The sequence below is a fragment of the Buceros rhinoceros genome, unplaced genomic scaffold, assembly GCF_000710305.1.
Source record: "Buceros rhinoceros silvestris isolate BGI_N320 unplaced genomic scaffold, ASM71030v1 scaffold15054, whole genome shotgun sequence".
In the NCBI taxonomy this organism is placed as follows: Eukaryota; Metazoa; Chordata; class Aves; order Bucerotiformes; family Bucerotidae; genus Buceros; species Buceros rhinoceros.
The window spans coordinates 12,298-32,079 of NW_010410185.1; the positions used below are offsets into that span (position 1 = coordinate 12,298).

General features: G+C 50.8%; 1 protein-coding gene across 2 annotated transcripts in view; it reads right to left on the reverse strand.

The window, feature by feature from the left end:
• The window catches only part of CAMKK1 (calcium/calmodulin-dependent protein kinase kinase 1, alpha), a 40,280-nt gene that overhangs the window by 2,655 nt on the left and 17,843 nt on the right, over positions 1-19,782 (reverse strand). For both annotated transcript variants that reach the window (XM_010135527.1, XM_010135526.1), the window contains exons 8-15: positions 17,980-18,001; positions 16,235-16,323; positions 10,992-11,191; positions 10,227-10,280; positions 8,921-8,994; positions 5,642-5,729; positions 4,721-4,849; positions 3,618-3,721 (exon numbers count right to left, since the gene is read on the reverse strand). In XM_010135527.1, coding sequence (XP_010133829.1) covers positions 3,618-3,721; positions 4,721-4,849; positions 5,642-5,729; positions 8,921-8,994; positions 10,227-10,280; positions 10,992-11,191; positions 16,235-16,323; positions 17,980-18,001 — 760 coding nt within the window. The remainder of the gene's footprint in view (positions 1-3,617; positions 3,722-4,720; positions 4,850-5,641; positions 5,730-8,920; positions 8,995-10,226; positions 10,281-10,991; positions 11,192-16,234; positions 16,324-17,979; positions 18,002-19,782) is intronic.

The following is a 19,782-nucleotide window of genomic DNA, read 5'->3' on the forward strand; positions in this document are numbered from 1 at the left end:
CTACAAACACATTGCATCAATAGTAACGGCAGCCGTAACGGGGAAAGCAAATCGGGTCTGTCAAAACACAGCACTTAATTTGATAGGTAGCAGTTACAATAAATGAGAGAAATAAAACGTGGTGAAGCCAGCGCTGACTCAATTAGGAGAAATCTGGAGCAGGCAGAAGAAATGTAGCAAACACTGACAGAAACCCAGAACTGAGCTGAGAACACTGAACAGCCGGGTTTAAAAAAATACTCTGCAACAGGAAAAATTAGAAACCATCAGTTGCTTTTGCAACCACTGTCAGTGACAGGCCTGACCCTGGCCACGGTCTGCAGGGTCACCACATCTTCTGGGAGATCCTGCGCAGAATCTGGTGCCACCCAGACACCCAGCCCAGCTACAGCACAGCTCGCAGGGGAAGGGGAGAGCGCACATGGGTTTGGGGTGTGGGGAGGTGCTCTCGTGGGAGAGGCAGCTGTGGCAAAACATGACTTGTTAAATGGGGCCACCTTCATTTTAGTTCCCTTCTAGCTGGTGAGTGCACCTGGCATTGTAAGAGCTCCCTTTTCTACCTCTCAGGGATACTAAACTAAGCAATAACTAACACCCAGGAGAGGATTTGCTTCTTCCAGGTCTAGGGAGTGCTGAAAAGGCCCCCTCTCCTCCAGTACTAAAGAACAGTTTCAAATCACTGGTGTCTTAGGGTGTCCTCTAAGGGAACAAAGGCTGCAGCAGGCACCAAAGACCTCCTGCTCCTGCAAAGGCTTCTGCACAGAGCACTGCCAAGAGTGGCGCCCAGCATACTGTGTACAGGTGATGCAGGCAGAAATTAAAGAGAGATCCAGCCACGTGATTAGTTTCCTCCCCTCCAAATCCCAAAGAGAGAGCTGAAAGGACAGATCCATTTTAAGAGCCATCAGTTAGGCATCAAATACCAGAAAGCAGACTCAGCTGCAGGGTTTCCTGCAAAATATGTTCTCAGCATGGGCACAGCTGTAAGATGCTGGAAGCAGCAGTGAGTGGGGCTCCGGCAATTTCGCAGGGAGCCTAATTAAACTGAATGTGAAACTGGAGTTTTCCAATTGCTTTTCTTTTTTTCTTATATAGAAACACAACAAGTTATTCTCTACCTGTAACTAGAAGGAGACGCAATCTTACAAAAGCTGGTTTATCGCTCTCTGAAGATGCTGCCCCTGGGGAGGGGAAGCTCTGTAGTGCAGAGCTTGGCAACTTGGGGCTCATTTTTCCCTCAGCTCGTGGTGGCACCACACGGCAGCGTGGCCAGAGAGCGACGGTGGCTGCGGGTGCTGCCCTGCTGGCAAGCCCCACTTTTGGGGAGCTCTGTCCAGCTACAAGGGTGGAAGCGGTGCCTGACAGGCAGGAACCTGCAGAGCCTTTATGCTACATCAATATTATCTGTTCCTGCTGGGTCCTAGAAATTTATAGTCATCCAGAGCCACTCAAAATGTATTTTAACTAACACAGCGCTATTCGTAACATTTGCACCCATGTTATATTTTACATGTGGATTAAGGGTGGTTTTACTAGAGAACAACCTGCTGTAAGTTAAGAACTGGATGGGCTTAGTGTCCAGCTCTGTTTGCCCCTATGGAAATAGCGCTGTAATCAAGAGATAACTCACCGAGCAGTGGACATTCCCAGAGACTCTGGTCACTTCAAATCAGTGTCATTAGATTCAAAAAATCTATTTAAATTTGAAGTGATTTTCATCAGATTCAACCAGCAAAACATTTTTCAGAATTTGAAATAATAATCCACATTCCATTAAAAAAAAAGCATCCCTGCTATGGTCTTTAATACACAGCACTATTTGTTGAAGAGATTTAGCCAACAACTTTCTTTTAAACAGAAGTGTCTCGAGATGGGTTCTCAAAGCTCCAGTTGTGCAGGAATTAATTTAGGATAAAGTCAATTTTTACTGCCAAAAATCGGTACTGATGGCATGAGACTGAGAAATTAAGGGCAGGGGTTAGTGCAGAGAAGAACTGACGTGTTCAAAGACCATTCACTTTTTTTTTTTTGGACATCTCCAAGCGCGTACACCGCTGGGCCCAGCACGGCCACAGCACTGTCCATGATCTGACGTGTTCTTGTAAACCTGGGGCACTGGACACAGCAGCTCCACACTGCATATGACACATGGTTTTCAGAAACCTTTTAGTATAGTCCCATACAAGGAGACTGAATCCAAACCTGGGGCTGGAATGGGTAGAGGCAGGGAAAGACGCTATTTCTGTGTAAGCTGAGAAGAACTAGACTATAGCAACTTTAGAAAGGAGACAAAAGTCAAAAGAGAGACTCACAGCTCGTCTTGAAGGTCTAAAAAGATTTTAAATGGGATTAGACACTGATAATGTGACTAACCAGAAACTTCAGGGCTACATTAGACCAAATTAATTTTACTTATTCTGAGCAGATAATAGAGCATCTGGCTCCAGGCAGGAACCAGCCACAGCCTCAACGCTTCCCCACCAGTTGGCTAGTTAGTGGCATGGACTTTTGAGCATCTCAAATGAAGGTGGAAGGAAACAAGTTCCCTTTTGGAAACAGGCTCAAGGTACTAGAACAGCAGAGCACCTTGAAATAGCAATTCAGGCAGAGCTTGAACAGCAGAAATCCTGCCGTGCTCCAAATCAGCTGTCCTGGACAGCAGGAAGCGTGCAATACATTCATCTTCACATTTAGCGAAAGTTCTCCCACCTCAGGGCAATGCGATGCTCTGGAATGATAGTGAAGGTACAGGCAGGAAGGTGTGGCAAATTAGCAATAACTGATTTGGGTCCTAAAGCGTCATCGTGTTTAACTGGGCTGAGCCCTCGAACCCCCACACTCCCCTGAGAGAGAGAGACTTACACTGTCACAGGTTCAGGGAGACTCTTCGCACACCCTCGTGGGAGTCTGCTAGGCTTGGTACTGGGATTTCGGGTGGGAAAGGATCATTCTGGGACAACTCAGCTTTGTTGTGTACTGCAGCCTTACAGATTCTGCAGGTGAGACTATGAAAATAACTGTCCCAGGTCAGGCTCATGGTCCAGCTGTCACTGACTGGACTGATGGCCTGGAATCTTGGCTCTGAAAGGGAGCCAAGGAACCAACACAAGGGAGAAAACATAGGAACAAAGTAAAGGACAGAAAAAACATCTCTCCGTCCCTGTCCAATCAGACCACCATGTTTAAAATTTGTCGATGAATCTAATAGTAATTAGTTTGCATACTCCTTGTTCAATCCCAATGTAGCCGTTTATATCCAGTCTCCAAATGACTCAGTGGCAACATGTTCCACCATCTCACAGCTGGCTGTGTGAGAACACTGCCTGCTCAAAGGACAGAGCAATGTCAAAGTGGTCTCCACTCTCTGCCCAGGTGTCTCCATGGTGCCTCTGCCCAGACTCGGGCTCCAGACAAACCACACCATCTCATTTCCAGCTTATAAAACATGCACATGGCTCATCTGGCACCTCTTCTGATGTCCATAAAAAGGAGATAAGAATTAAACTCTTCAATACGTATCTAGACAAGCCAAAGATTTGCGAACTGCTTCCTCCATCCTCCCCCCACGCCTTCCCTTGGCACGCGCAGCAGAGCCGGGTGAGGCTGTTCATACGTACATCAGTAAGTTCCCTGGAGCAGACATGGACCTCTCCTCCCGCCGGGTCTGAACCTCGAACGGATTTCCAAAGGAGCGTTTTCTTAGCATGGCCTTCACTAGGATCTTTGAGGAAGGAAAACAGATCAGTGATGACAGCAGGACTGACATACCACCACCCTGAAGATAGTTCAAAGGAGTCTAACAACAGCTTCTCTAAAAATTCGACAGCTTTACAGCTAGAGCTACATGACTTCCAGGCAGTGCCAAGGCCACTCCCCTGGCAGTGAGCTCAGATCATTGCTGGCAGGAGGTGAAGCTGCCTGCCGCTGCCTGCCGCTCATGGTGGTCCAAGCCCACAAGGAGGTGGCACCAGAGCTCTCTTGGGCCATACCCCCAGGCAGGCAATGCCCGGGGAGCACTGCCAGCTCCTGCAGGTTCAAAGGCAAAGGTCCTGCTATCAGGGGAAAGGATGGTTTTCACTCCTCCAGCTGGCTGTTGGGGCAGATGTCTACATTAACTTCATACTATAAGATCTATGAAAACATCCTCAGCACCTGCCTCCCCCCGAGGAAACCCCCCAAAGGCATCTGTATCGCAGTAACTGCCCAGAGCAGATCTCCAGCTGGCTACACATGAACTGCTGAGGAAGCCCTCAACACCCACTTGTGGTTCCCCCAAGGCTGGCAGAGAACTGCCAGTATACCCTCTGTGCCAGGGGTCCTCTCCCTGATTCTCTGGCCAGCTCACCTCCAGGTTTGGAGCTTTCACTGTGAGGATCCAAATGAGGTGACTCGCAACCTCTAGACAAAACAAAACTCACTTGGGATGCTTCTGGTGCTCTGGAATGTCTGATGTCAGACGCTTTGGGGGTGTGACCCTACAGCTCTTACAAGAGCAGCCAGACAGGGATGAACAGGGCTACTCCCACAGCCAGGCCCTGCAGAGTCAGGCTGCTGCAGTACTCAGAGACACAAGAATTCCATGCTGGGTTGAAAGGCCAAGCTATTCATGCCAGGAACACACGTGTACCCTCTCCAAACCTCCCTCAGCAGCTGAAAGCTTCAGCAAAGCACCTTGCTCTTGATCTGTGCAGAGCATGCACAGGTTGTGGTTTATACGTACCACAGCTGGCAAACTCGGAATCGTCTTCACCGAGTTCTTCACCTCCTCCTCTGTCACCTCCACCACAGTACAGTGCTCCTCCTCCAGCGGCAGCGGCTCCTCACCACCCTTGGTCAGCCACGGATGCACCTGCACGAGGAGGAACACAGACAGCTGTGGGTCTCTCTTCAACTGTAGAGTGCTGTGATGTTGGTGATGAGAGAGAAACGGGGGCTCAGGACTGAGTTTGGAGGTAAGCTCTTGTTTGCTGAAGCTCAATCTTCCTACTGTCAGCTTTGGTGACAAAGGTGCTGGTGTTGGCCTGAGACAAAGCAAAGCAGAGCTGTGTGCCCTGCAGAGGGTGCTGATGGATCTCCGTGGAAATCTTGGAGTGTCCAGCAAGTCCAAGGCCTTGGTGAGGGGTGACAGGAGGACAGAAAGCCCATACAAATCCAGAATGAAGCCAATCCCTGCGAAGCATTGTGCTCTACTAGTTCTAGTTGTTCTCTCTGTGTTAACAAGCATCTCCCAAGGGAAGCTGATAAAAACAAACGTGCTGCCTTGAGGTCACTGACCATGCAAGCACCGGCGGACACACTTCCAGCCCCTGTAACACAGGTCCAACACTGACAGCACAGGCTCTGCAGTGAGCAGTCCCCATGACAAGGTCAATTCTGATGGGGATTTGCTGAGGATCAGCCGTCTTTTGAGTAATTTTAATTTAAATAAGTAAACAAGAAAGCTTTTTGTCAATATTCCCCAAGCAAGCAGCAGCGACAGAGCTGTTAGACGCTGCAAAACGAGCACTCTCCCTTTCTGAGGCGGCGTGCCAGAGAAAGCTCCTAAAACAAACAGCAGGAACAGCTCTGCCTCATTAGAAGGTACCAAAGGAATAACAAAATCAGCTGAGACAAAAGACTGTAACATGAATGCCCAATTTACCTTAATTTCAGGGACCGTTATCCTTGTTTCTGGGTTTTTATCGAGCATGCGTAGGATGAGTTCCTTGAGTTCGTCACTTATCTGTGCTCTGAGTAAGAAGAGAGTAAGGAAAATAGCAGCACAAGTTAACAAGGGAATTAAAGTGCTCAAGGCATGCATAGCCCTGGTAGAGAATCTGCTCCACCGAGAAGATACTTCATCTGCGAACCAGCTTAAGAAGAGAAGGTCTAGCTGGCTTATTCCTTCTCAGGCACGACGGCCACTGCTGCGGGGTCTGGTTACCCTGTTCTGCCCACTAACGCAGCTGCACACTCTTAAAACGCAGGACAAGGGATCAGACGAATGGATCTAAGGACATTTTTAAGGATAGCATGGAAATTTCAGACAAATGTGGAACGACAAAGTGTTATGGAGAGCAGAGCTGGAGCTGGGCTCTATGACACAAAAAGGGCACAAACTGATTTGCTGAACCTACATCACGAGCAACCACATGCTGGAAGCAGCATCCCCATTTGACACTCAGTTCCCAGCTAAGCTTGCTGGCTGTGTAGTTAAACTGCTTCCACGAACGCTGATAGCAGCCGGTTCGGTAACTCCGTGTTTCCTACCTGTGTAGCTCAGCTGTGGGGTAACATAAGGAGGGAACAACCAGACGAGATTAAGAGAAATATACTTTTTTTTGTTTTAAACACTATTTCCAAAATCTCAATGCCTGAACCAGAAGCCACCCTACTGACAGAGGGCCCTTGGTCCTGCAGGCTGTCCCTCTGGTCCAAAGGCTTCAGTGACTTCTGTTGCTATTGATGCAGGCAGCGTCTTTAAAACACACTTGATCTGTCTGATCAAAGTGCTGCTGCAATCAAATGCCAGGGCATGGCAGAATCCCATTAGGCAGCTGAGAGTCTGTATCACAAATGACTTTTGAGAAGCTACGTTTCTGCATGGAGAGGGGATTTGGCAGCAGAGGATGTCACTCCCCACCCAGCAGGGCTGGATTTCAGACGGAAACCACCGATGAGTGTTTCACAAGCTGTGCCCACCTCCTCTGCACCCCCAAACGGAGCAGAGAATAAACTACCATGAACCTAAACAAAGACCATGCCACAGTAAGGGATATTCCAGTCTGGTGAAAACAGAGCTGCTGTTTAATATTTTATGAATACCTTATGTGGACTTTGGTTATGGAATTTTTAACAACCAGCCAACCACAAGGAAATGCTGCTCGTTCCATGGGAAGGGGCAGAAAGAGGGTTCAGTTTAGAGACTGAACGCTTCCAGAGTCGCATCAGGGGTCTGCAGTACATGGGCAATCCACCCCAGACAAGGGAAGGGCAGGATGAGTCCTCAGAGCTGTCCCACTTGCTAGGCTGCACTGCAGGTGACAGTTTAGGTGGGAACAAGAAGGATGGTGCTACCCTTGAGATGAGCTCCAGGCACCGAGGAAGAGCTGTAGGGAGTGACAGTGCATTTAGCAGGTCAGCACAGACTCCTACGGGAGGACCACACTGAGACGCAGGCGAGATGGTGCTTTGAAAATACTTCACGTCATATCTGAGCCAAACTGGCAATGGCTTCATTTAAAATACAAGAAATAGAATATTTAATCACCTAATATTTCTGGGCACCAGACTGATTTCTGCCCAGCACAGGAGTATGACCTAAGGAAGGTCCCTGGAAACACGACTGCAAAGTGTCAGGGGGGTTGTGGCCAGGTAACAGATGGCACCTCCCTGTCTCTGCTTCTCCTCCTCTCTGTTCTATGTGCTGTACCCAATGGCATTTTTCATCTGAAAAGCCTGCGCTGGCTGGAATTTCTCACAGTCACAGTCCTGTAACAGCTCTCAGGAAAAAGCCAGCACCACAAAGCTCAGCACCCATTTGGGGGGTTGCCAGCACCATTTTACAGGGTGCCCGCAGCTCAGAGAACATTGTTCTGGGCTTCAGCTCTTCCCCAGGGACTACGCAGAGATCCTGGCCCCCTTAACGCATGTCTGGACAGAAACTTCTCCAGCTTGCTTTTTAGCCATGCCAGGATTGTCCGGGTGTGAGCTAACCCCATTTACCTCCTGTCATGCCAACGACTCACTGACATGAATGAGAACTCCAGAGCGATAAATATTTATGCTAGCGTCTCTAAGGGAAGGGAGGGGACAAGGACGCCGGTACTGTCAGCTCCATCTCTCTCCTGAAGGTTGTCAGGAAACAAGCAGTGAGTTTCCATGGGCTGTCTGCAAACAGGAATGTGTCTTTTGTAGCCATGGTGAAACAAATTGAAACCAAAATATTCCTAAATGTAGCGAGGTGCTAATTCTTTGGGAGGTCAGGGTGGATCCAGTCCAGTGAATTCGAGCTTTATGGGCGTCTCTGTAACTACCTTTATCTAACAAAGAGATGCATTTAGAGAGCCAACAATACCCAGTAACTCTCTGCTCCTCCAACAGCCTAACGAGGGGTGCAGCTTTTTTTAGACTGGGAGAGCAGGTCACTGAGAAACCCAAATAAATCAGGCAGCTGAATTACCGCTGAAGGAAACGTCTGAATGGAGAAAAGGTTCTTAGCACTACCCAGTTAGCCCATTAACTGTTAGTAACTCACTGCAGCCCCACATGGGAACAGTCCCTTGCAAGCTGACTGCTAACCCAAATATATGATGGCTGAGGGAGGGTGGGCATTTTGCCAGGGCCCCAGCAAGCAGCCAGAAGACTGCCAGGGAAAATATAAACATCTTTTTTTTTTTTTTGCTGCAGTGCTGTCAAGGCAAAGACCTGTGGGATCGGTGGGAACACGGCAAAGTGGTGCGACCAGCCTTCGTGCCCAGCAGCACAGGGCTGGCTTGCCAGCGCGGCCCCAGACCCACGACTCGTTGGCAGTCCAACAAGCAGTGGGTACTCAGCCCGTCCTGTTTCAGATGGGAAGAACGACGCCCCCGGCTCCACGGGCTGTTTTAATCACCTCTCCATTGACTGTGAAGCACAACCACTGCAGGGCGCTGAGACGGAGCCATCTCCGCTCCGGCTGGTGGAGCCCGCGCACGGCAGCGTGAGGACACCTTCCACAAGGTCCCTGTCTGCACAGCGTGGACTCAGGAGCAGCAGAGGCTGCTGCACTGCTTCAAGAACAATACCTGCACAAAATCCACGTGAAGGACCCAGGACAGCACGCAGCACCTCTCCTGCCCTCGGCTGTCCCTCCGTGGTGACCTCCCGGCATTTACACTGCACAGTGAGTAACGCCGAATCCTGAACTTTATTTTACAGTAGCTGAGTAAAGTTTACTTACTCTTCTGGGAACTCCACAGGCTTGTTCTTGATCCTGTTATGAAGACCCAGGATATATTCATCTATAAAAGGGCACTGTAAAGCAAACACAAGATTTTCCACTTGTCAGAGATCCTGGCACCGCTGCAGCCTTTGTCATTCACGTAACAGAAGAACGCTCTGTGTTTGCACTCTCAATTTCACACAGAAGTGCAAATAAATAAAATCTGCCCCCTCCCACCCCCGCAACAAATTAATTCGTTTCTTAATTAAAGGGATCTAGGGAATACATAACTGGATTGAGGTACCCCCCTCCAACCAGCCCACTTCTACCCGCACAGTGGAGACACCGACACCAGCTGCTGTGTCTCTCTCCTGAGGTGTCTCCATGACAAGCATCATCTGGAGCTAGGTATTACCATTAAAACACCTGAGTTTCCACTGTAAATTCAGGTATCAGGCTATAAAGCATATTTTTCTCCAGCACATCTTTTTACACTGGATTCCCTCAGCCTAGACGGGCAGGGCAGGCAGGACTGGTGGGCAGTGAACCCAGCTGCAGTGAAGGCTGTGGGGATGCAGGAGCAGCACATTCACAGGTCCTGTGAACATCTGCATCAAAACTGAAGGAGCTGGTACACTTGTTCTAGAGGGCTGTGGGCTGCTAGCAGGCCCCATCTCAGCCTGCCTGGCCAGATTAAATTATACAATATAAAATGGGTACCAAATGTACAATATTTCCCATATGGGTTCACATGGAACGGACAAACCTATCCTTATACTTGGCTTTTTATTCCCTCTGTCCTCCAGTGCTTGTCACAGAAGGGAACTAATGTCACCCTGAGGTTATAACTGAATATAAAATCAAGGTTATGCCCTTTCACTTGAGGATTTGGCCCAAATTAGACATCATTATAGATGCAGGTCAGAGAATGTTTTCCACCCAGATTTAGCTCAGCAATCTCACACCAGCAATGGAGATAGTTCTGCCTCTGCTGTCTCCCCCAGCCACCTCTTACCCTTCAGCCAGATGCCTTATTTCTAAACGCAGGCAACTGGATAACCCTCTGACAAACACTGACGGTGCCACCGATGCTGCTCCGTCCGGGTTTGTAGCACAAACAAGCGCTCCGAGTACAGGGGCCAACTCTAGACACCACTGATCACGTCGTCAAGCCCCTTCTCATCTGCAGGGTGAACTGGGACAACAGGAGCTTGCAGAAGGTAGGTCTTTGTTTCTAATATTTGCCTTCACTTGGAAAGTAATGAGTCCAAAGCCAAAGGGCAGACCCTCCCACGTGGGGCTGCAGCGCTGGAAGCCACCTTACCTTCCCGAAAACAAAGCAGTACAGGGTAATTCCCATGGCCCAGACATCGAGCGCCTGAAAGAAAGCACGAGCAGGCAGTGAGGGAGACGCACACAGAGACGATCTGCATGAGCTGGATTTTGCCACCGACGCACAGAACAGTATTTGTACGTGTTTAACATCTTCTGATTTACTGTGCAGAATTTGGGCTCCTAAAGGCGTCTGTTGCAGGCCTGGGGAGTGAGGACTGCACTGGGCCAGATGCTGCCACCCTTGTCCTCGCTGTTGACCAGCAGACAGCCCCTTCTCACAGGAGGTGGCACCATTCCGGGCTGAACAAAGCAGAGCTGAGCCTCAGAAGTCTTCTTCCAGGCAAAAAACAGACACCAGACCCTATCCCCACAGCTGCATCCCAGCACTACACAGTGCCCCTTGCTTTCAGGGGATGAAGACATGACCTTGGTGTCCAGCAGCCCCTTGTGCCTCTTGATTATTTCAGAAGGAAACCCCGAGTTTCTTCCTTCCCTTTGGGCAGGGAAAGGGCTCTAACGTGGCTCGTGTCAGGGCAGGGATCCACAGCAAAGGCTGTCTGCCCGCTGCACAGAGCGACTAATGTCAGTTTGGCCTGGACTGAACACAGAACTAGAGCTTCAGTTTTACTTCATAACAACCTTAACTCGCACCACAATGCCCGGGAGGGCAACACGCAAAGGATGCAGGCATGGTGCTGCCCTTTGTGCCATGCCTGGGGGTCCCAGGAGCCACCAGCTGCAAGCAAAGACCTACCTTGCCACTGAAACTTTTGCCAGTGTCTGAAATGGCCTCTGGTGCCATGAAGGCTGGTGTCCCTGCCGTGCTGGAAAGCTGGGCATCGTTCCCTTCAAACTGATTGCTGACTCCAAAATCAGCGATTTTGACGTGTCCGTCATCTCCTAAGAGTAAGTTGGAAGGCTTGATGTCCCGGTGGATGATCTTCTGGTAGTGCACTAAAAAACAACCAAAACCAGGAGCACAGTCTGTCACAGCAGCCAACACACCCAGGGGAAACCTCTCCAGGAGGATGAAAATAAAGGTGCAAGCTCAGGCACCCCACTCGGAGCTGCTCTTGGATGTGCAGTTTCATGTAGCAGAAGTGCCATTCCCTACAGCCACTGCTTTTTGGTGCCTCACCAGGACGTATACTGGGTGCAACGCCCAGAAATACACCCATCACCAGCAGAACAGAGCTGTCTTGCAGGAAAGGTACTCATTAAACCAGCATGATCTGCATTTCCAGCACACGGCGCAGAGGAAGGGATGGTGTTATCCCCGCAGAACTTCGGAGGCAGAGCTAAGTGTCTCAGAAACAAAAGCCAACCGCTACTGATACCCTCCAGACTGCTAATGACGGCACAGAAGGGACACTGCGCGAGAAGCACACAACCCCCGGAGCCACCCAAGGGGAGCAGGTGACAGCCACAGCCAGTTAAACACAATCACCAACCCAAATTAGCCCTCTAATTTCACCAGCCTGAAGCATCCGGGAGCAAGCTTCCTCCCTCGGCAGATGTAAGAGCAGCGGGTGGGATTGCTGAGGATTGCTGTTCAGGGTCACTGGAAACCAGGACCAGAGGTCCCAGAAACAAAACACTCATCCTGCCCTGGGGATTAAGGACACGTTGGGATGCAGCCACTAGCGAAGAGGAGCAGGGCTGTGTCAGGCACAGCAGAGAAGGAAAAGCACTTTCAACACCGGAATAAAAACCTCTGATGTGCTTTAAAGAAACAACCAAAATGACTAGCATATCACTGCACCTAAACTTGCCCCAGAAGGGTTTGGGGATTATTCTTTTAAGCCAGCTCCTGACCTTCCCTCAGTTCATTTCATGGGGAATTGGGACTACTAAGCTGAGCGGAACTTCTGGCTTCTCCAAGTCCTGCTCAGAGACTGGCCACAGCAAGGCGCGGGGTTTTTTGCTTGCGGCACTACAGGGACAGTGACAGAGCAGGCAGACCCCAGCCCTGGTGAGACTGCCCTCGGTCGCACGCCCTCCAGCCATGGACGCACGCAGCCTCGGGAAGGACCAGCCCCTTGGTGCTCCTCTCACAGGTCCCACAGGCCACACACAACGAAGACACCAACAGCCCCCAAACTTCTCATTCCCAGGCAAATGTAGCTGTCTGCGTCCCTCCCAGGGTTAGAGTCGATGCCGAGCTGGCCAGAGCAGAGCACTTTACTGAAGCAGCCTTGGCAAAGGCTGACAAAACCCTGACAAAATGGTTCCACATGTTGCTTTTTGCCCGGGAAGGATTTTGCTCTTAAAGCAGAGGTCAGCAGCTCACGGGAACAACCTCCCCGGGCTCCAAGATGCTCCGCACTTTCTGTGCTGACAGACCCGATTCAAAGAACAGATCAAAACCTCTTCATAATGCAAATGAAATCGTGTAAGATAGCGCAGAGCCCTGAGGATACAGTCTGGTTCTGCAGTGCTGTTAAATTTGGGGTTATTACACCCATCCTTCACTTCTGTGGAAAGGTAACAGTATTTCAGTCCTATTTGCACCTGAATAACAACCCCATGGATTCCTAGAGCCTCCTCTAGACCCAAAGCACCTCGGAAATACCTGCTTGTTAAGCCTTGCAGCCACCCCATCCTTGGCCCTAGACAAGGAAACAGCGCGTCTTTAACGCCAAGAAGCTGTCACAGCCATCCAGACACCTCCAAGCCTGCAAACCCCCTGCGTGCTGACTGTCCAGGTCACAGCCCATGCCCATTTAGGACACCAGTAACGACTTCGATAACCACAAGGTGAAACTCTTGCAGAAAGCCAGTACTCCGAGTGTCAGCACTGCTGGTTGCACACACATTGCCCCCGAGAGGGTCTCTTTTAGGCTGAGTTCCTGGAGCATCACGGCTGTAAACCGCGCCATGGCTTAGAGCCCTGCACTCGTATGCAAAGCAGCCTTCAGGCCATGGAACAGTAGCTGGGGCTGGAGGGAGGGGCAGATCTGGGGGAGGATCCGCGCTGCTGGCTCCTGTGTGCGCAGCACTGGGCTCTCTGCAGGTCTCCTGCCGCTCTGTCTCCCTGCTCCATCACTGCTCCTTAGCAACCTCCCGCAGAGCAATGATTTCTGTCTGTTCAGTCCTTTGGCTCCTTTGGTGGGACAAGCTTTCTTCGCAACAGTTCACAACTGCTCCTCTTTTCTAGATACCAGTCTCAACAGGTTGTTGAGACTAACCAGGCTTTCCAGTGCATTTAGGAGCAAATGCCTGGGAACTGCCTGCCCAGATTAATGGCCACTGAAGACCAAGAGGGAGCAGGGACAGAAGTGCTAGAAAAAGGCAGATTGTTCCTTGGCCTTTTAAAATAGGTGCCTTTCACTGCATTCCCTTCTGGAAACCTTAGAGCTCCAGCAGGTTAATAATGACTTGCTAAATGCTCACTTAAATATTACACATATAAAACTTTGCAATGCGCTGACACATCCTGCTATTTACTGAGGCCGATGCTCAATTATACTTGATTAAAACCAGAATCCCATTCAAGGGCAAAACCAATTCATATGGTGCGACTGCAGAGTCTGTTTAATATTACCCTCACATCACCCCATAGCAAAGCGATTTAGCACCCTCCCAAGGAAACTGCTGCACCACCATCCAGAGCGTAAAACAAAGCTGCTCTGAAGCCAGCCTTGGTACCTGTCCACAACGCTCCACCAAGACAGAACCGGAGGACATGGATGTAGAGGGCTGGGCAAGGGGAACACCTTCCCTCCCGTGCTCGGCTCACTGCAGGGGTTTCAAGGAGTGGCAGGGGTGAGGACCCCTGCTCTTATTTCCTCAGCTCTGTTTTGCCTCCCTCTTGCTTCATCCCTCAAACCTCTGCCAGTGAATGTGCTACTTAATCCCAGGTTTTACAAAGGGGCATCCCAACACCTCCCAGCCCTTCGCAAGAGTTCAGCCTCCATCTGTGCTCCACCTTCAGCAGCCAGCTGATCTGGCAGAAGGAATAGGTTTAGATGGGACACTGCTGGTGGGAAGCAATGGGGAGGGGAAGGAGAGGAGCCTTGCCAAAGGCTGCCCTTCTATGCCTGTCCTCCCACCCACATGAACACACCACGTATCACCAGACGCAGAGGACGTGCACAGCTGTAGCAGGAAGCAACACACATGCCAACATCCAAGGGACCACCGGAAAGTGAGGAGCAGGGTATGTGCAGCAAGTACTGCCAAAACAACCTGCACAGCCTGTGCCACGGCCACTTCTACCTGTAACTGCATCAAACAACAAAAATCAGAGTGCCTGGTCGTTCTTCAGAGGCTCCAGCACATCCCTCTGATCTGCCCCACCAGCTAATTACTCTTGTTCACATACAAAGTCCTCATGAATCAGTATCAGCAACGCCTACAGCTACATGAAAGGGGATTTTTTGTTTTTTAACATCCAAACAGAGCTTATCTGCACGTGATAAAACACAAGCCAGTACCTCTTCTCCTGGGGGTGTCATTTACAACATCCAGCACTTTGCAGCTGTAGTTGCAGTTGAGAGCCCTCACCTCAACGTGCTCCATTTCGAGGGGCTCTGAACTTGCACAGGCAAGAGGCAGGAGCAGAGAAGGAGCAGCTCCCCATTTCTCATACGGGAAAGGAGACATGTAGCTCAAGCAGCTTGCTGGGAGTCACAGCATTGCGTATAGCAGCTCCACTGCGGACTCGTGTCCCAGCTCTGCTGGCCCACACCACCATGAGTTCTGAGGAACTCATCTCTGCCAAGAGCCAAACCAGATCAAACCCATCTACACCACTGATATGTCAGTGCACCTACCCTGGGCTCACACTGCAGCAGATCATCTTCACAAGAGACAAGCCTGTGTTGACTCAGCTATTGATTTATTTGCTTATATTTCCTTTTAAGATAATGGGAATGGTACTCACATATTAATGATCAAGTAGATTAAGTCTTATCTCAGAAAAGCCAGCTTTGATCTGCACAGCAGGCAGGCTGTTGCCGCTCCGGGCTGTGCGTGGGGCTCCGGAGCGCCGCAGGCGTGGGCACAGAGCCCTGCAGAGAACTGCGGCTGGAACAGTGACCTCCCGATGGCCTTAGCTGCGTGTCACTACTCTCCCTTCAACCCAACACCTCGGGGCAGAGGGGAGCAGAATTGCCTCCCTTAGCCTCGCTAGACACAGTGGCAGGAGGGAAATGGTGTGTTTCTCCAGAGAACACAGTAAGGGGTTTTCTGCCTTTCAGCCACACTGACAGCAACTGTTTCAGCTTCTCGTGGGCTGGATAAAATACAGAGCTTGCAGCTAAACAGCAGAAGGTTTAAACTGCCTACCTGATTATTTTGTTTGTTACCCCTTAGTTCTGGTGTCCTCAGAGACAGGAAGATTCATTCCCTGTTCATCACTTCCCTGACACTCAGGATTTTATAAGCCTCTGTCATATCACCCCTTCTCATGACAATTTTCAGATCTTACAAACTTTGGCCTCTGTACAGAAGATGTTCCATCTCTCTATAGGAGATGCTCCATGACCATCCTGATCACCCTTCTTGGGCCTCCTTCAGTTCTAGGGAGCTGTTTCTAAGACAGCCTGAGCCAAGTTGCACAAAATATTCAAGATACTCCTCGCCTGTACCTAAGAGCTCTTCCTAGGGCTGGCACTTCTCCTGCTAAGCTAGAGATGGGAATTTGTTCTGGCTGCAGCTGACTGGCTCGGTCCCTGCCTCTGCAAACACCCATTTCATGGCCTTGCTATTGCCTTCAAAGACACTCTCCGAGAAGAGATAAACAGAAGACAAAAGGAAGCCACTATTTTCCTGATGTCCTTTCTAAGGATCACCTGCTCCCAGCATCGGTGATACAACCTGGGCAAACCTGAGCTGAGTGGGGCCACCACCAACTGCAAACCCCACCTCATGCAGCTAGAGGGGACCTCGCTCGCTCCTCTGACAGCCCACCAGAGTGAAGCAGCTTCTCGCCAGCTGAGCAGGAGCCCGACACACACGCTCTGCAAAGCTGCTGTGGGTGCTGGTGGTACTCACAGTACTCAATGCCCAGGACGATGTCTCGGAAGTAGAGCCGAGCCTCCTCCTCGCTGAATGGCTGGTCACTTGGTACCTCCATGACAGGCCTGTTAGGAAGAGGGAGAGTAACTAAGTACTTTGTGGAACGGCAGTAACACTCCTCGCGGGAGGACTTTCACATTCTCCACCATGCATCTGGCCGTTGGTTTCTTGCTAAAGCTGCTCAGGGCCGAGAGCACTAGCATCACCAGGCGGTACCAGGCAGCAGTGGGGACACAGTGCCTGTTGCTGTGCACTGGATATCATGTCTGCTGGGACACAGCGCTGAAGCAACATCAGCGTGCAGCTAGTGTAAACCAAGTTAAAAGCTAGACGTGAACTGCTGGCTCAAAGGTTAAGTGGGAGTATTTCCAGCGCATCGTGCTAAACTGCTCTGAAAACCTGCTCAGCTGTTCAGAGTTCAGCTGCCACCAGAACTCCGCCATTCAGCCCTACACAGCCGAGGTTACCCAGTCGGCTTCTCCTCTCCTCTGTAAGCCACTACTGCTGGCGGGAGCAGTGTCTCCTCTAAAAGACGTTCTTGTGCCTGTTGAAAGCTGAGGGTGAAGAGGCCGTAAGGGCTAGTCAGCATCTCCGGTCCCCAGCAGATGAAAGGCAGGAGCTAAGGACCTCACTGCACTGGGGGTTAATCCTGCTTGTGCTTGGCAGCCTGACCTTGCAGTTGGACATACACCCACTCCCTCAAGCTAGATTTAAGCGACTGCTCCTGAGACACTCTGTCCTTGCAAGCTAAAGCCTGGCAGACAACAGCCCATTGCCAAATCCAGGCTCTGCGTCATTTCCCCCAGCACCCAGCAGCAGATCCTTCCTGCAGCATTTCTCTCTTCTCCTTTGCTGCCCATTTGATTGATGACCTTCATCTCCCATTTGCATTTTTCTGCCACTGCCTTCCCTTCCTCTTCACATGCATTTTTCTGCTGCTGAAGCCAGGGAGAAATAATGTGAGTGGCGGGACTGGCAGAGCCGCTAATGGAGTCTAATTGCCTTCTGCTAGAGGCAGACCGGCTGCGCTCGGCCGAGCTGCACACTGCCTGGCCACCGCTGATGACAGGAGCTTTTTTTTCCTCCCCCTTTCCTACAGGATAGTCATCAGCCTGGTCACCAGGGAGACTGGGGAGCCTCTCACCAGCAACCCGCTGGAGCCAGCAGCCTGCAAGGGGCTTGTTCATGGAGGCAGAGAGAAAAATAAGCCCTTTGGGAATCTCCCCTAACCTGGGCACAGCTCTCTTGACCTTGCTGTGACTCTGCAGAGCTGCAGAGCTAGTGTAGGCAGAGCAAAAGGCAGCGAGGAGACTCCCACCACTTCATCACTTCTGCTGTGGAAAAAGGTGCCAACAAACAGCCTCCCACAATACGATAGTGCCAGGGGCAAAACAAAGGCAGCGGGTGGTCAGTAAAAGTTGATGCAACCACACAGCCCTTGTGCCAGAGGGAGCCACAATGTGGCTGCTGCCCAGCAGAGTATTCCTGTTAAAACCTTCTCTTCCAGGCACCTGATGGGGAACTGGCATCAAATTAGTTTTCTGGATCGAAACCAGGCCATGCCCTCGCAGTCCATCACCACACCGTGCCAGGCTGTAGCAGTGCAAATGTGACCACAGCTGGATTTTGCCTCCTCTGCACTTGCCTGCAGAAAGTGTTTGCCCCACCGTATGTATCAAACCTCCATTTCACCACAAATTTATCCCAGGAGAGTTACTTACCCTTTTCTCAAGAGGTCAAACACTGCAAGAGAAGGAAACGAAACCATGAATGAACCAGAAGAGGGAACAGGGCTTATTCATTTTTTAGCACCTACAAACGCATCCATTCCCACACCTACAAAATCAATTTATCTCCACTCACTTCTCTTCCCTCACCCCGACAAAGACACCAGAGGATGCAAAATGAACATACTCATCTCTTCGGCAAAGACAAATGTCCCCACCTCCCGCCAGCTCCTCGCAGGGAGACAGCAGGGGCTAATTTATCAACCGCGTTTCTGCTGCTCCCACCGTCAGCCCTTGCTGATCTGAGCTTCGTTTTATTCAGTGCCTTCAGGAAGGGTGTTTGGTGTGATATTCCTGCTAAATTCCTGATAGCAGACGAGATGCTGTTAAGCACATGTTGCTCCATTTCTGCTGCGTCAATCAGCAGCGCAGCTACAGGCTGCCAGCAGCGACCACTCCCAGGCAGGAGCAACTGGAGAGGATTTCTTGGCGCTAGCTGAGGTTTGCAGAGCACAGGAGCTTCGGTGGCTGATTAGAGGGGGTTACTGGGGGGTGCGTTTTGATGATCCTGCCATTGACCTGTTCTGCAAACAGGAGAAGGATCTGCCTTTATCTAGCAGGGGAGCTCTTTCCTCATGAATTACTATTTCTACGGGCACCTCCACCACCTGCTTTCTTCCCAAGGAGCTCCCAGCAGTGCTTAGTGCCCGCAGTAATTAGCACCCGCAGTAATTAGCAAACTCCACTTTCTGGAGTTTTGCTTTGAAGTGGGGGGCATTTTTGGAAGGAGAAGGGTGCAGTTATAAGCTGGGGCAGCAGCAGGAGGGAGGAAACCCACTTGCAGAAGGCTCAGTCCTGAGCAGCGCTGAGCATGCACAGCTTCCCCCTGCTCTGAGGGAACTGCAGAGGCAGGAGCTCGATTTGCCTGCATCGCTCTGCCTGAACCACCCACGGGATCCCAGGCAGAGCAAAGAGAGGGTGATGGGGCGTGGACAACATGGACACAGCCACCGCTCATTGCCCAGGGACGACCGCAACCTCCCCAGGACCCCCAATGGGACCAAAAGATTTCCCACTGGTCCTGCTGCTATTACTACCATTTCTGGTGCTGTTGCCTTGCTCCACAGGGAGAGCTTGTTTGGTTTGGGGCTTTTCTTCTTTTCTTTTTTGCATCTTTTTCCTCCTGCCTTTATTTTCATTCAATAAAAAACGTTGCTACTTCATCTCTCCCCTCCTCCCCATCCCCAGGAGTTCCAGCCTTTAAACAATGGCCTCAGCCACCCTCCCCTCCACACGCGTATCTGCCTTGGCTGCCGCTTTGAGATGCTGTCATCTGGGGCTCCAGCCGAAAGGGAAAAGTGGCCTTTCAAAGGCAAAGGGCTTCATTTGCCAGGCTATCTCAGGCAGCTTCAAAACCACCTCATAATTATTTCATGAGAAGCAGCCTTTGAGCCTGTCTCCTCAGGAAATGTTACAGGGAAGCAGAGATGTAATGGGGTCAGACATCCCCCCGCTCTGCTGGCCCAGCTCAGAGGGCACCTCAGTGCCCGCGCTCCAGGTTTTGCCCAAATGGGGGTTAAGTTGTGGCTGGCACTTCCAAGCTTTGGGGGAGAGGAAGACAAAACAGGTGGAAATTCCTCGCCTTCTGCATAAACACGTTGTCAGCTGCAGCCTCCCATCTGAGCACCCCACGGCCAGCTCTGGGCTCAGAGGCCAAAGGCAGGAGTGCTGCTGTCTCAGCAGGTCCTGAGGCTCAGCAGGGTCCTCAGCGTCTCTGCAGGGCTCAGAGACAGCACC